The sequence below is a fragment of the Esox lucius genome, chromosome 3 (genome assembly GCF_011004845.1).
Source record: "Esox lucius isolate fEsoLuc1 chromosome 3, fEsoLuc1.pri, whole genome shotgun sequence".
In the NCBI taxonomy this organism is placed as follows: Eukaryota; Metazoa; Chordata; class Actinopteri; order Esociformes; family Esocidae; genus Esox; species Esox lucius.
The window spans coordinates 4,905,504-4,920,523 of NC_047571.1; the positions used below are offsets into that span (position 1 = coordinate 4,905,504).

General features: G+C 43.4%; 1 protein-coding gene across 2 annotated transcripts in view; it reads left to right on the top strand.

Moving 5' to 3' along the window:
* Positions 1-15,020, top strand: part of gpc1b (glypican 1b) — a 123,543-nt gene that overhangs the window by 93,707 nt on the left and 14,816 nt on the right. For both annotated transcript variants that reach the window (XM_010883160.5, XM_013139221.4), the window contains exons 6-8: positions 13,124-13,289; positions 13,888-14,018; positions 14,864-14,986. In XM_010883160.5, coding sequence (XP_010881462.1) covers positions 13,124-13,289; positions 13,888-14,018; positions 14,864-14,986 — 420 coding nt within the window. The remainder of the gene's footprint in view (positions 1-13,123; positions 13,290-13,887; positions 14,019-14,863; positions 14,987-15,020) is intronic.

The window sequence follows — 15,020 nt, forward strand, 5'->3', positions numbered from 1 at the left end:
GGAAGCGAAAAATGTCTCATAATGATATGAAGGCATCTCCTAATACACTCACCTAAAGGATTATTAGGAACACCTGTTCAGTTTCTCATGAATGCAATTATCTAATCAACCAATCACATGGCAGTTGCTTCAATGCATTTAGGCGTGTGGTTCTGGTCAAGACAATCTCCTGAACTCCAAACTGAATGTCAGAATGGGAAAGAAAGGTGATTTAAGCAATTTTGAGCGTGGCATGGTTGTTGGTGCCAGACGGGCCGGTCTGAGTATTTCACAATCTGCTCAGTTACTTGGATTTTCACGCACAACCATTTCTAGGGATTACAAAGAATGGTGTGAAAAGGGAAAAACATCCAGTATGCGGCGGTCCTGTGGGCGAAAATGCCTTGTTGATGCTAGAGGTCAGAGGAGAATGGGCCGACTGATTCAAGCTGATAGAAGAGCAACTTTGACTGAAATAACCACTGGAACTACACTTCCAGGTAGAATAAAAAAGCAGCAGTTCTCCAGGTTTTCACAATTTCCCCATGTTCTTCTTTCAACATCATCACTGGCTGAGAACAGTTTAGTCCAAATGTAATGTACCAGTCTTTACCAACAGTTAAAAGATCCACTCCAGTCTCCAGTCTCACTCTTGCCCACCTTGCACACCAATCATTGGTTTACAGACAAGAGTTACAACAGAGGAATAATTCTGCTTCTCCCAACAACAGTGCAGTCTTGAACCTGAATTTTAATGGGGTAATCATGTGATGCACACAATTAATCTTAATTGTTCAATGTTGGAAATGTTTTATGTAATTGAAGCTCTATCTCATAATACACACTTATTTTACAATTTCAAATGAAAACTAACAAAAATTAGATACAGTGGATATCCACACACCCTTATTGTTAATTAAACTTTGTTTATGTAAAATCAATAAAAAAATATTTAAAAAAAAATATTAAACATGAAAGAACTGTTAATGACTTGATTTAAGAAGCACCAGCATTAATTTTGGCACACTATTTGGATATAGTCTAGTGCGAACAGTTAGCATATTTGTCTGGAACAAAAATATTTCTGTGCCATTTTCAAAGAAGGTGCATGTATTCTCTCCCGGTCTCAGCTCTCTTGTACTCAGAAGTGGTGAGCTCTCATGTTAAGCTCTCAGTCCAGCACCAGCAGAAAGGAATGTACCAATTCTCAGGAAGACAATGTAAAATATGTGTGTAATTGGTGGCATTAACTCAGGAAATATGCTACTCAGAGAGGGTTGTGATTTTGAAGATGTGGTATTAAAACTGTCAGGAAGTGCTACTTTAGTTTTTCCATCGCTTCGAAGTCTTACAGACCTTGCAGTATTTTTATGAATGTGAGCAGATCCATAATGAATGTCCCTCTGCTCTCTAGTACAGAATATATACAAATAATTACCAGGCTTACCTCTTGTAATTAAATGTGCACATGCTTGAAAAGATGTATATGGGAATTGTTTTATTGATTAAATTATCAACATTTACTATATTAACTATAGTAATATTTGAAGTAATCTTTAATTAATAAGCCCAGGAAGACAAGGCAGTGAGACAAGACACAAACAAAAACAGGTTTAAAGTTGAATTTGGCAGTATTCCCATTTTCACATCTTCATCCTGTCCTCTCATTGCGGAGTTTACAGAATTACCCCACAAAAACACACACTAAAAAAATAAAATAAAACTACAACAGGAATGGTGATAGAGTTTACATACACTACCATTCAAAAGTTTTGTGTCACTTAGAAATTCCTTGTTTTTTCGACAGAAAAGACTATTACTATTCTTGTTGATATTGTCAAGATACTGAAGGGCTCGTACAACGGTGTGTACTACTCCCTTCACAGAACAGCGCAGATTGGTTATAACCAGAATAGAAAGATGAGTGTGAGGCCCAGAGGACAAATACATTAGTGTCTATTTTGAGAAAAAGACGCCTCACAGGTCCTCAACTGGCAGCATCATTAAATGGTACCCGCAAAACACCAGTCTCAATGTCAACACTGAAGAAGCATCTCCGGGATGCTGGCCTTCCAGGCATAGTTGCAAAGAATAAGCCTCAGACTGACCAATGAAGAGAAAAGATTATGATGGGCAAAAGAAATCAGACACTGGACAGAGGAGGATTGTAAAAATAAAAGTGTTATGGACAAACAAATCTAAGTTTGAGGTGTTCAGATCACAAGGAGCACATTAATGAGTCACAGACCAAATGAAAAGATGCTGGAGGAGGGCTTGACACCATCTGTCAAGCATGGTGCAGGCAATGTGATGGTCTGGGGGTGCTTTGGTGGCGGGACAGTGGGAGATTTGTACTGGGTACAATGGATCCTAAAGAAGGAAGGTATAACTCTATTTTGTTACGTCATGCCATACCCTGTGGACGGCGTTTGATTGAAGACAATTCTTCTCTGGCTTTTGTCATCAGTCTGGTCCGCGGCTATGCTGGCTAGTTAGCAGCTTGGAGGAATAGAGACTGGTCGCATGCGCAGATAGAGTTTCTTCGTATTCAGGTGTAATTCTTCAGCGAGCCTAAACAGGCAAGACGGACAGTACTAGATACACATCATTGAGGAACTTATTTTATATTCGCTTGGAGAATATTTGACTGTAAGTAGTATGTGTAAACTACTATTGAACTCTTGTATTGTTGAAAGAATATTACGTTAGAAACATGTTCTTTGCTGACTACTCTGAGCACTCTCCACCAACCTGAAGTGGGCAAGCCACCCTTTTCCGACTGAGGACCATGGCCTCGGATTTGGAGGTACTGATTTTCATCCCCACCGCTTCACACTCGGCTGCAAACAGTGCATGCTGAAGGTCCTGGTTAGAAGGGGCCAACACGACAACATCATCTGCAAAGAGCAGAGACGAAATTGTGTGGTCCCCAAGCCTGACACCCCCTGGCCCCTGGCTGCGCCTAGAAATTCTGTCCATAAAAATTACGAACAGAACCGGTGACAAAGGGCAGTCCTGCCGGAGTCCAACATGCACTGGGAACAAGTCTGACTTACTGCCGGCAATGCGGACCAAGCTCCTGCTTCGGTTGTACAGGGACCTGACAGCCCTTAGCAAAGGAACCCCATATTCCCGAAGCACCCTCCACAAGATGCCGCGAGGCACACAGTCGAATGCCCTCTCCAAATCCACAAAACACATGTGGATTGGTTGGGCAAACTCCCATGAACCCTCCAACACCCCGTAGAGGGTATAGAGCTGGTCCAGTGTTCCACGGCCCGGACGAAAACCACACTGTTCCTCCTGAATCCGAGGTTCTACTATCGGCCGTATTCTCCTCTCCAGAACCCTGGCATAGACTTTCCCGGGGAGGCTGAGAAGTGTGATCCCCCTATAGTTGGAACACACCCTCCGGTCCCCCTTCTTAAAAAGAGGGACCACCACCCCGGTCTGCCATCCCAGAGGCACTGTCCCCGACCGCCACGAGATGTTGCACAGGCGTGTCAACCAAGACAGCCCCACAACATCCAGAGACTTGAGGTACTCAGGGCGGATCTCATCCACCCCCGGTGCCTTGCCACCGAGGAGTTTCTTGACCACCTCTGTGACTTCAGCCCGGGTGATGGACGAGTCCACCTCTGAGCCCTCATCCTCTGCTTCCTCAATGGAAGACGTGACAGCGGGATTGAGGAGATCCTCGAAGTACTCCTTCCACCGCCCGACAACATCCTCAGTTGAGGTCAACAGCTGCCCACCTCTACTGTAAACAGCGTTGGTAGGGCACTGTTTCCCTCTCCTGAGGCGCCGGATGGTTTGCCAGAATCTCTTCGAGGCTAGCCGATAGTCCTTCTCCATGGCCTCACCGAACTCCTCCCAGGCCCGAGTTTTTGCCTCCACAACCACCCGGGCTGCAGCCCGCTTGGCCTGTCTGTACCCGTCAGCTGCCTCAGGAGTCACACAAGCCAACCAGGCCTGATAGGACTCCTTCTTCAGCTTGACGGCATCCCTTACTTCCGGTGTCCACCACCGGGTTCGGGGATTGCCGCCTCGACAGGCACCGGAGACCTTACAGCCACAGCTCAGAGCGGCCGCTTCGACAATGGCGGTGGAGAACATGGTCCACTCTGACTCAATATCTCCAGCCTCCCTCGGGATCCAGTCGAAGCTCTGCCGGAGGTGGGAGTTAAAGATCTCTCTGACAGGAGACTCGGCCAGACGTTCCCAGCAGACCCTTACAGTACGCTTGGGCCTGCCGAGTCTGTCCAGCTTCCTCCCCCGCCATCGGATCCAACTCACCACCAGGTGGTGATCAGTTGACAGCTCCGCCCCTCTCTTCACCCGAGTGTCCAAGACATAAGGCCGCAGGTCAGATGAGACAACAACAAAGTCGATCATCTGACTAATAAGCTTTTAAAAACGGTCAGTTGCAAAAGTCTTACAGTTCATAGATGCTATTCGTGGTGGAGGTAAACTTAATGAGAAACATTATTCAGTTTAACACAATGGTTAATGGTAGCTAACTAAATATTCAAACTTATAGTATAGCCCTGTGGCTTAGTGGTAAAAGACACAGCCTTTCACATGGGCGACCTGGGTTTGAGTCTTGGGAGGGCAACTATGATCAACACTTTTTATTGCGGGCCGGCTGTACTAGGCTTGCCTGGTTTTTTGTTTACAATGATGTGCAAATCATTTAAACCCTATATTCAAGAGAAAATAGTACAAACACAACATATCAAATGTTGAAAATGAGAAATGTTATTGTTTCTTGAAAAATATATGTCCAATTTGAATTTGATGCCAGCAACACGTTTCAAAAAAGCTGTGACAGGGGCAACAAGACTGGAAAAGTTGTGTAATGCAAAAACAAAACCTGGTGAAACATTTCACCACTAATTAGGTTATTTGGCAACAGGTCAGTAACATGATTGGGTATAAAAAGAGCATCCCAGAGAGGATGAGTCTTTCAGAAGTAAAGAGATGGAGGGGTTCACCACCCTGTGAATGACTGCACAGGCAAATAGTGCATCAATTTAAGAATAATGTTTCTCAATGTAAAATTGCAACGAGTTTGCAGATCTCATAATATACATTACATAATATCATTAAGATATTCAGAGAATCCTGAGAAATCTCTGTACACAAGGGACAAGGCCGTAAGTATTTTTAATAGACTGGAAAAGCAGCTGGATTTGAAACCACACTGCAGCAGTATATGTGCACTGGATGCAGGAGCTCAGACCACAGAACCTTCCTAACCCTAACCCTCATAGTTCAGGAATGAGCAGGTACACATCCATTAATATAACACTGTTAAACAGTAGCAAATGACAAATCATTCCATATCCAATCAGGACTGATCTCAGCACAGTCCTCTTCTCGATAAGCTGCATTCCCACCGTCTATCCATTTCCAGTTCCCCTCGCTGTCTTTATATTTAGAGCCATTTGTTTAGTTTGTTTTGTTATCCAGCCCGTCTGGCTAGGTTTGTTTCCATTTGACAACAGCAATCTACATAGCTAGATATCCTTACATATTGAACTCCTACCCTCTCATGCCAAGACAGAAAATAAAGTAAAAACTAAATGTACTCCTTCCGCCATTTGCCTCAAAGTTGAGGTAGTGAAAATGACCGATAGTTTATGGACTTAATAGACCTTCCTGTGGCCCCGTCCGGTGAGTGTGCTAAGATGCAGCCTCCACAAACAAGGTGGAATCCCATAACACAACACTTTATTTTTGAGTTAACACAATTTTACAGAAGATAATGGACAGGTGTGCCTAATTATACAATGTGCGCATTTGTTTATGTCTGATTTTAAGACTTGACACATCCAAAACAAGATACCTCGTACATGTTCAATTATTAATGAAGTATTTGTAAATTTTTATTCATGCTCCTTTTATTATTTAAAAGTGGACCATGAATTGCATAATTTGAGTGATGAGAGTTTCCTGTAGTTGAATGGCTAATTAAAATTCTAGTCAGTCTGTGGTTGTGTCTCTAAGAGTTATGTCAGCAACAGAGTATCATGGTGGGCATTTAGGATTTCTCTGGTAGAGCCACTTACAAATTGAAGGAAAATAATATAAATGGACAAGGGTTGGTTTTTCTGAGTCATATTTTAGAGAACCTGCTGGCTTTCTTTGGTGTCCACAATAATGCCCACTGCTTATGTGTGGGCAGTGTGTCTCATCTCCTGGGACACAGTGAGAAAGATGCTTCAGGCTACAATCAACCCTCACTGTGCTCGTGTTACACAGATGCCCATTTCTGTATGTCCTTATTATACTGATGGCCACTGTAAAGAGGTGAGGACCGCGCTAAATCCCAAATTCACCCTTTTCTCTCAGCTCTGCATTTGTATATTCCCACACATCTGCGGCATTTGCCCTAGTGTCCTGAAGTTGAGGGATTGAAAATGAAAGAGGGCGTAGGGGCTAATTAGACCCCTTTCAGCGAGTGTGCAGTTATGCAGCCTACATGACCGATGTGGAATCCCATAAGGCACTGCTTCATGCTTGATCTGCGCAGCTTTACAAAAAAGAATGGACAGGGTTTCCTAATCATTATGAAACATGGATTTGTCTATCTCTGAATTCATGACTTGACATGAAATACCTATAAATGTTCAATTGTTACTGGACATCATTTGAAAATGTTATGAGCGATTTGTTCATTTGAATTCCATGCTTGTTTTATTTTTTTGGAAGGGACCAAGAATTCCATAATTTCTGTGTTCCAAAATATATCGGTTTGTTCATCACCTCTCAAAGTCACCCTCAGAGTTTGGTTAGCAACACAGGACAATGGAGTCTGTTCTGAGCAAGTGTGCAGAGCAGAGAGCTAGGTTTGGGATTCATGACTAGTCTTCATTTTCATTGATATTAACTCTGCATTTACCATAGTTCAGTAAGCAGTGTGTGTACTTTATTTTTGCATCTATGCTAAGATATTACACCGAGAATAAAGCTACATACACCGATCAGCCATAACATTATGACCACTGACAGGTGAAGTGAATAACACTGATAATCTCGTTTTCATGGCACCTGTCAGTGGGTGGAATATATTAGGCAGCAAGTGAACATTCTGCCCTCAAAGGTTATGTTAGAAGCAGGAAAAATGGGCAAGCGTAAGGATCTGAGCGACTTTGACAAAGGACAAATTGTGATGGCTAGACGACTGGGTCAGAGCATCTCCAAAACTGCAGGCCTTGTGGGGTGTTCCTGGTCTGCAGTGTTCAGTACCGATCAAAAGTGGTCCAAGGAAGGAAAAGCAGTGAACATGCGACAGGGTCATGGGCAGCCAAGGCTCTTAGATGCATGTGGGGAGTGAAGGCTGGCCTGTGTGGTCCAATCTAACTTGCTCCATTAGCTCAAACTGCTGAAAAGGTTAATGCTGGTACTAATAGAAAGGTGTCAGAACACAAAGTACAATGCAGTTTTTTGCGTTTGGAGCTGCGTAGCCGCCGACCAGTCAGGGTGCCCATGCTGACCCCTGTACTGCCGAAAGCGCCTACAATGGGCACGGAGCAATGGAAGAAGGTGGCCTGGTCTGATTAATCACATTTCCTTTTACATCACATGGATGGTCAGGTGCGTGTGCGTCACTTACCTGGAGAACACATGGCACCATGATGCACTATGGGAAGAAGACAAGCCGGCGGAGGCAGTGTGATGCTTTGGGCAATGTTCTGCTGGGAAACCGTGGGTCCTGCCATTCATGTGGATGTTTCTTTGACACTTACCACCAACCTGAGCATTGTTGCAGACCATGTGCACTCTTTCATGGCAACGGTATTCCCTGATGGCAGTGGCCTCTTTCAGCAGGATGTGCCCTGCCACAAAGCAAAAATGGTTCTGGAATGATTTGAGGAACACAACAACAAGTTGAAGGTGTTGGCTTGGCCTCCCAATTCCCCAGATCTCAACCCAATCAAGCATCTTTGGGATGTGCTGGACAAACAGGTTTGATTCATGGAGGCTACACCTCGCATCTTACAGGACCTAAAGGATCTGCTGCTAATGTTTTGGTGCCAGATACCACAGCACACCATCAGAGGTCTAGTTGAGTCCATGCCTCGACGGGTCAGGGCTGTTTTGGTGGCAAAAGGGGGACCTACACAATATTAGGCAGGTGGTCATAATGTTATGTCTTATCGGTATATAGCTCATTGGTGTACTGGTTTTAACACTCCTTTTGCCCTATGCATGATAGTTCAGCAGTGCACCAATTATTGACCCCCCCCCCCCCCCCACACACACACACACACACACACACACACACACAGAGGAGAGGATATTTATCAGTAGTAGCGCTCTGATTTTAACCTTACTCTTGTCTCGTGTATAAAGGGTGTCATTTCTCATGGGTACGCTGACATTAACCCTCCTCACAGCCAGGGGGGAAATTCTTCAGGATCGCGCTGACATTAACTGCTGTAGCGAGAGCTGATTGCCTGAGCCCATGGATCTGTTTCCTGGTGCCTTTCCTTTCCAATAGAATCGATCTGGGGTGTGTGTATGTGAGTGTGTGCGAGCGAAAAGTATGCGACTGTATGTATGGGCATACTGCATAGTTGAGTATCTGAGCCTTAAATTGTTTTGATGTGCAATGTGTGTTTTTGTCTGTGGAAGAGCTGAATAATAAACACAAACTGAAGTGTTTGGAAGGAAGATGAGGAGATCCATGCATTAGCAGATGATGTTGATAAAACAAATGTAAAGTTCGAATATTTATATTCCAGAGAAAATTTACTCATATGCCAAAATTGGCAAAAGAAAGAAAGGGCAAAATTACTGACAATGAGATATAGAACTGGAGAATGTTAAAAACTGCATAGAATAAAAGATGTGCCATTAAATGAGTTAACAAGAAAATAAGAAAGCTGGAGAAAGAGGATGCAATAAAAACAAACTCTTCCCTACCCCGTCTCATCATAAATGTTTCTTTGGTTTTTCGGGACACTCTTTTCCGTCCTGTAGATGAGGGTACAGTACAGTAGGAACTAGGCCACAGCATGACGTATCACTCCAAAGGACGGGAGTCACCATCTAACGCTGAGGATGAGGCCAACCCATATATCCTCGCTAATTACACAATACTTTCCGAGATAAAGGGGGGGGGGGGGGGTCAGGTGACCGAGAATATTAAAGGGGCCATGTCATTCTGTGGGACCTGTTTGACATGCAGATACTGGAAGTACATCCTATCCTGGCAATATATTGTGTCGTGTTAGGGTCACAATGGTGAATGGTGAATAGTGTTTTGCATACATATCCAGGGCGTTACACATGACAAACACACAGCTCGCATTGCTATCCTCCAAAGGTAAAGTCATTAGTGGGAAGGATTGTCTCTCTATCAGACATATCACCATGGTTAAGTCTACTCACTCATTCTCACTCATTCTCTTTTTCCCTGTCTCTCTCTCATTGGCACAACTCCAAAGAATAACGGAGGGAGGTTTTAACATTAACCTCAAGCAATCAGGACTTGGATAATGTGCTAACTCCATTAAGCCTGTTGTTTGCTGCCTCAAGATGCCTGGGCTAAATTGGGCTAGCCCAAATCCAGATCTGCTCGTGTCCCTCTTACTGCGTCATTGTGTGGCATGACAATTTTGGGAAGACAGCCAATAACTAACAAGATATGGGATCCAACCATGCTCTATGACCATGAACGCATCCCCGGGATGCCTTGTCTTTATTTAATCTTGTCGACATTGTTTTCCACAAAAAGCTGGAAATGCACACTTGCAGTTTATTCGGAGGCTAAATAGGCTTTTAAAGTTTTTGATTTCCACTTAACGTCTGGCTTGATTTTTCCGAACAAAAATATATCAACCCATGCAAAACATTTTCCATTAATTATAATGCACTTTACTCTTCGCATTTGGGGTGGCTCCAGGCTTTTGTGAAAATGGCTTAAAATAGGATTGTGTGTGCAGGATGGTTATTGTAATTTCAGTTAATGATCATCTCTTCCTTTCAAATAATTCAGTCTATGCCTCTGAAGTGGCACAATGATGTAAGACATTCTTAGGCAGCACCAAGCTAACTAGATTAGAACATTGACTGTCTCCAGTTGCTGGGTGGTTGGGAAACCTGAAGCATGAAGATATTGTCAGCAAATATTTCCTTATCTCATGGCACTTTAGCGACTCCCTCAGATGGCTTCTGCAGTAAAGCCAGAGGTTGTCAGGTGAGTGAGCAAGCCCTCACATGTAGACATAACTGACGTCCTGGTTTCCAAGGGAAGTATAAGGAAATATGTGCCTGTGCGGAAAGTTGTGCCTGTGCGGAAAGTTGTGCCTGTGCGGAAAGTTGTGCCTGTGCAGAAAGTTGTGCCTGTGAGGAAAGTTGTGCCTGTGAGGAAAGTTATGCCTGTGAGGAAAGTTCTCATTAAGTAATATTTAACTCCCCCAAACGAATTTGAATTGTTTGTGATGAGACAGCACAGTATATATAATTGGAAATAATTGACTATAACAGTGAGAAAAGCAAAGTGTTAAATGGAAATGATCCCTAATACTTTAGTCTTTAATTTTGTGACTTAAATAATCACATTCATTTAGTACCTATAGTACCTTCATAGGTCTTATTTATTTACTTTGTTTACTCATTACTTTAGACATTTTCTTTCTCTTCTGCATCTCAGTACACTGAATCTTTCTCCCTCTGAACTACGCCATTCTGTCATCCAATCCAATTCTCTCTCTGCATCTCTCCCAATTCAATTCAAATTGCTTAAAGCATATCAGGAGACAGCATTAATTAATTCACAATAGAGCAGCACCGAGGCAACAACAATAATGCCCATTCAATGGTTCATTCATGCTAATTACGCAAATTACATCAATATAGTCATAGGTGATACACGTTTGAGAGTTTTAAGTCGCGAGAACCCATAACCATTGTCAAACAAAATTGGTTTAGTGTCTCGTAGCATGAATTGTCCCAGATATATTCTTTATGGGTCAATTTATACTAATTATCCAAATCATGTTTACAGTCAAAGATACACACTTAAAACATTTAAATTGGAATGGACTAAACATGTGAAACAAAATTGGTTTGGTCTCTTTTAGAATTTACATTATTTGTCAGGAACTTCATTTCACATTCTCTCACTCTCTGATTTTCTCATTGTTCATCAAACCGGCGATTGGCTGATTCATGCTCTTGCCTTCCATAGAAGCATGACGTGTAATGGATATTATTCCATGTAATCACCACAAGCAATCTCATTGACTCAAACCAAATGTACTTTTTTTCAATCAATATTCACCGACTTCTCTCCACGTCGATATTCCCCGCCCACTATGGTTATAAAGCAAACTGTCTCACGGCATTTATCAACATCAGGTAATAATTGGTCTAAATAAAAGAATCTAGCTTATAACTTATCAGTGCTGTCCCTGACAGAAATAATTAGAGGAAGGGACTGGCTGTCTTCCATGATCTAGAGATCATGGGAGATCATAATGTTTCTGCTAACTAGGCTTTCGTCTGACTTTGGTATGACAAGGGGGTGGTAGTTTCCAGGAAAAGCACTGAACTGCCCCAGATGTCGGCTTAAAGGATGCTGAGCTCTCAGTATCACACACATGCGCACACACACTCACAAGCACACACACGTATACTGGAGTTTTGTATGCGTAGCCGAGGCTCTCTTGCGAACAGGGCTTACTTGTATTAACCCAGTTCCAGTTTTAACGCACCAAGGCACATTCTTGAGGAAACAGTGGGAAAGAAAGGAAGAGACAGAGGGAGGAAGAAGGATTAAGAGAGAAACCCATAAAGACAGGTGGAGAGACAGAAGAGAAGGTTCTAGGGAAGGTGAAGACAGGTGTGTCAGGGACCTTGTCACATTGTGACACAAAACAAATAGATCTTGAACGATTGGTTTCCACAGCAACGAAGTGGCTCGGCACTAGCGTGAAAGGACACCGATGGGAGGTGCTGCATCGTGTGTGTGTCTTGTTTGTTCACCCGTGGAAATTACACATTTGCAGGATCTTTAGCTTTTATTCGTTCTGCATACATCTGTATCCATGACAGTGTATGATGATAATGGCTCTCTTGCTAAGAGAGGTGACCTCCAGTATAGAACTCCAACCTTGTTCATCAAGAGCTACTCTCGTGTAGGTTTCAACTCTGACAGTATTCCTGGATAGCTGCCCTCCTTCAGCTTAACAACAATCCTATTCTTAGGATAAGATTAGTATTGGACGGAATACTTACAAGGATGGTAGCTTTCCAGGAACACTAGTAGTTAGGGCACTGGGCCGAAATTTTAAATACCACTGGTCCAAATCCCCAAACCAACCCAGTGACAAATCTGGCATTGTGCCTTTTAACAGGGCACTTAACCTTCATTCCCCTTGTTTGTTGTGTTGGACAAGAGCCTCTGCTAAATGAGGAAAAAAAGTCTATAAAATGGAACCAAGCTATCTCTGTCTATTTCCGTCTTGTTTGTCATTGGAACATATCCTGTGGCTCATTGAGGTGTTAGAATGTCCAAGGCTTTGTACAAAAAGAAATCCAGAACAACTCTTAGGACCGCTAATCCACTGGATGACTGAAGGGAAACATGTTGACACAAATGCTTGTGAGCATTGACAAATCATTAGCAGAACAACCAGCCGGGCATCTGTCTAGGTAGCATTGTCTTTCCTTCATCATGTAAAGTATATTTTTTATAGATCCCTATTTCTACCACACATTTGATCAATGTCCTGATGGCCTTGTGTCGTCACAGCCTCTTAACTGCAGGTGCTACGTCCAAAAACCAAAAAGTGTCCTCCGGTGCACATCTCGCCAAGTCGTTCTGCGTCCCATCATGCCACTCGCTCAGCCACAACGCATACCTGCGCATGCTGAACACACTCCCTAGCCAACAACTGTCAGCACCCGACCTTCCTGTGCTGATTGCAGTGCTGTCCGCCATTGAAACCCACTACACCACGACCAGCATAGGCATGCCTATTTGAGATATGCATTTATTTGTTATTTTCTCTGTAGTCTCTCAGCGTCAAACAAATCGGGTTCATAACGTTGACCCGTTTGCAAGGGATTTGACTGTGTAGCCAAGATTGCAACAGGAGTTGATTCACCTTTGTAACTGCTCTTTCCCAAGGTGCCCCTGAGCCCGGAATGCATGCGTGCCATCATGAAGATGACATACTGTCCCCACTGCCGCAGTTTGCCCTCTGCCAGGCCCTGTGCCAGCTACTGCGCCAACGTGCTTAAGGGTTGCCTTGCCAACCAGGCTGACCTGAACACAGAGTGGAGGAACCTAGTCGGTGAGATGTATAACAGTGCATGCACACCCAGACAAACAAACGTTTGTTTTTCTATTGACCTTGTAAAACCCAGAAAACCAGGTTCCCTATTTCTTAGCCCTAGATTGTAAAATTGGGGTTTTCCTAGTGGGGGGCTGGTTTTAATTTATTTGCAGGGACTCCAGATCTTCACATGTACTTATAGACCTGGATCAAACGAGAGCACATACCCACATTTCTATTCTCCTGAGGATACAAACCGTATTTACATTGAAAATCCTATTTTTCTTAAGCTGTAAGCATTGCCCTAAAATGTAACCTTAACCAAAAACCTAGAACTAATCATAAACCTACTGTGACCACTAACTGCTAAGCCCAGTTGTAACTTTTACCCTAATCCTAACCCATACATAAAAAAACATTTTCCTAATGGGGACCAACTGATTTCCCCAGAATGTCACATTTTCCTTGTTCTTCTACAAATACAAGGATTTGAATATTATTTAAATGCCTGTAAGCTTGTTTGACATAACAAATGTCTTTCTCTCACAACTCCCTCCTCTGTCTTTCTCTGTGTTTGTCTCTCTCTGTGTCCACCTCTCTCTGTCTCTCTCCGTAGATGCTCTGATGCAGGTGGCTGTCAGGTTTGAGGGCGTGTCCGGCGTGGAAGTAGTGGTCCTCTCCCTGCCTGCACGTATCTTAGAGGCTGTCACGACCATGTTGGACAACATAGACACCTTTAACACCAAGGTTAGCGATGAACGCTAGTTACCGACACACACACCCATCATGGGTTGTAATAATATTCCACATGCATACCTGAACACATTTATTAACTCAATAACTTCTCCTTGGTAGTGCTGTATGAGAACCACTTTTATGTGCCTGTTAAAATGCACAAGGAGCTATGAAATCGTTTTCTTTTTTTGTGTAGTGAAGGTGGAAAAATATGTGAATAGTGTTGGGGAACAAAGGCTACACTGTGCTGCATTGTGGTTGAGGCCAGAGCGGGCCTGGGGCACAGCCGTTCGCTGGCAGACTAGCGTCAAACGTTAGCCACAGTTTGCCCCATAAGAACTGAGCCAGGATCAGATTAGCTACTTTGGTCCAATATCCTACATTTTAACCATGAGGGGAAATGTCAAAACCACTTCGCCTGCACAGTTAGATTTAACACAGGGAAATTAATATAGACTTGTCTCTGAGACCGTTTATATGAAAAAGACCCTGCGTAAACACTGCATTTTGAAAGATTCCCAGCTCAGTGTCGTCATGATGGCGTCCAGGCCCAGATGTGCAGATCTAGGAAGTTAGTTTGATTCACAAAGTGTTTCAACATGCCACCACTGCTTTTGCAGCTGCGGTGGTGTCAGATTATTAGTAACGACCCTGTTTGTAACATTTGTGAGAAAACACACTCTCTTGCACTAGCCTACATGGGGAAAAGATGGAAATGTGGAAGTGAAAGTTTGTGGAGTCGCTGCCAAAAAATTATCTACACTGTGAAGTAATAATTGACTCAATGACACGCAAGGGAAACTATAAGTTTGACGTAAGAAAGTCAAATCTCTCTCTCCCGTTCTGTCTCTCTTCAGGTGTTCCAGGCCTGTGGGAACCCGAGGGAGGGAGGAACCAGCAGCACCAGTTTGGAGGAACTGAAAAAGAGGAAGAAGGTTACATTGAAGGACATGACAGCTGAGGCCAGGGTGGAGAAACTGGTAAAAACTGTTTTCCTTTCCCTGTTTGTGTCCT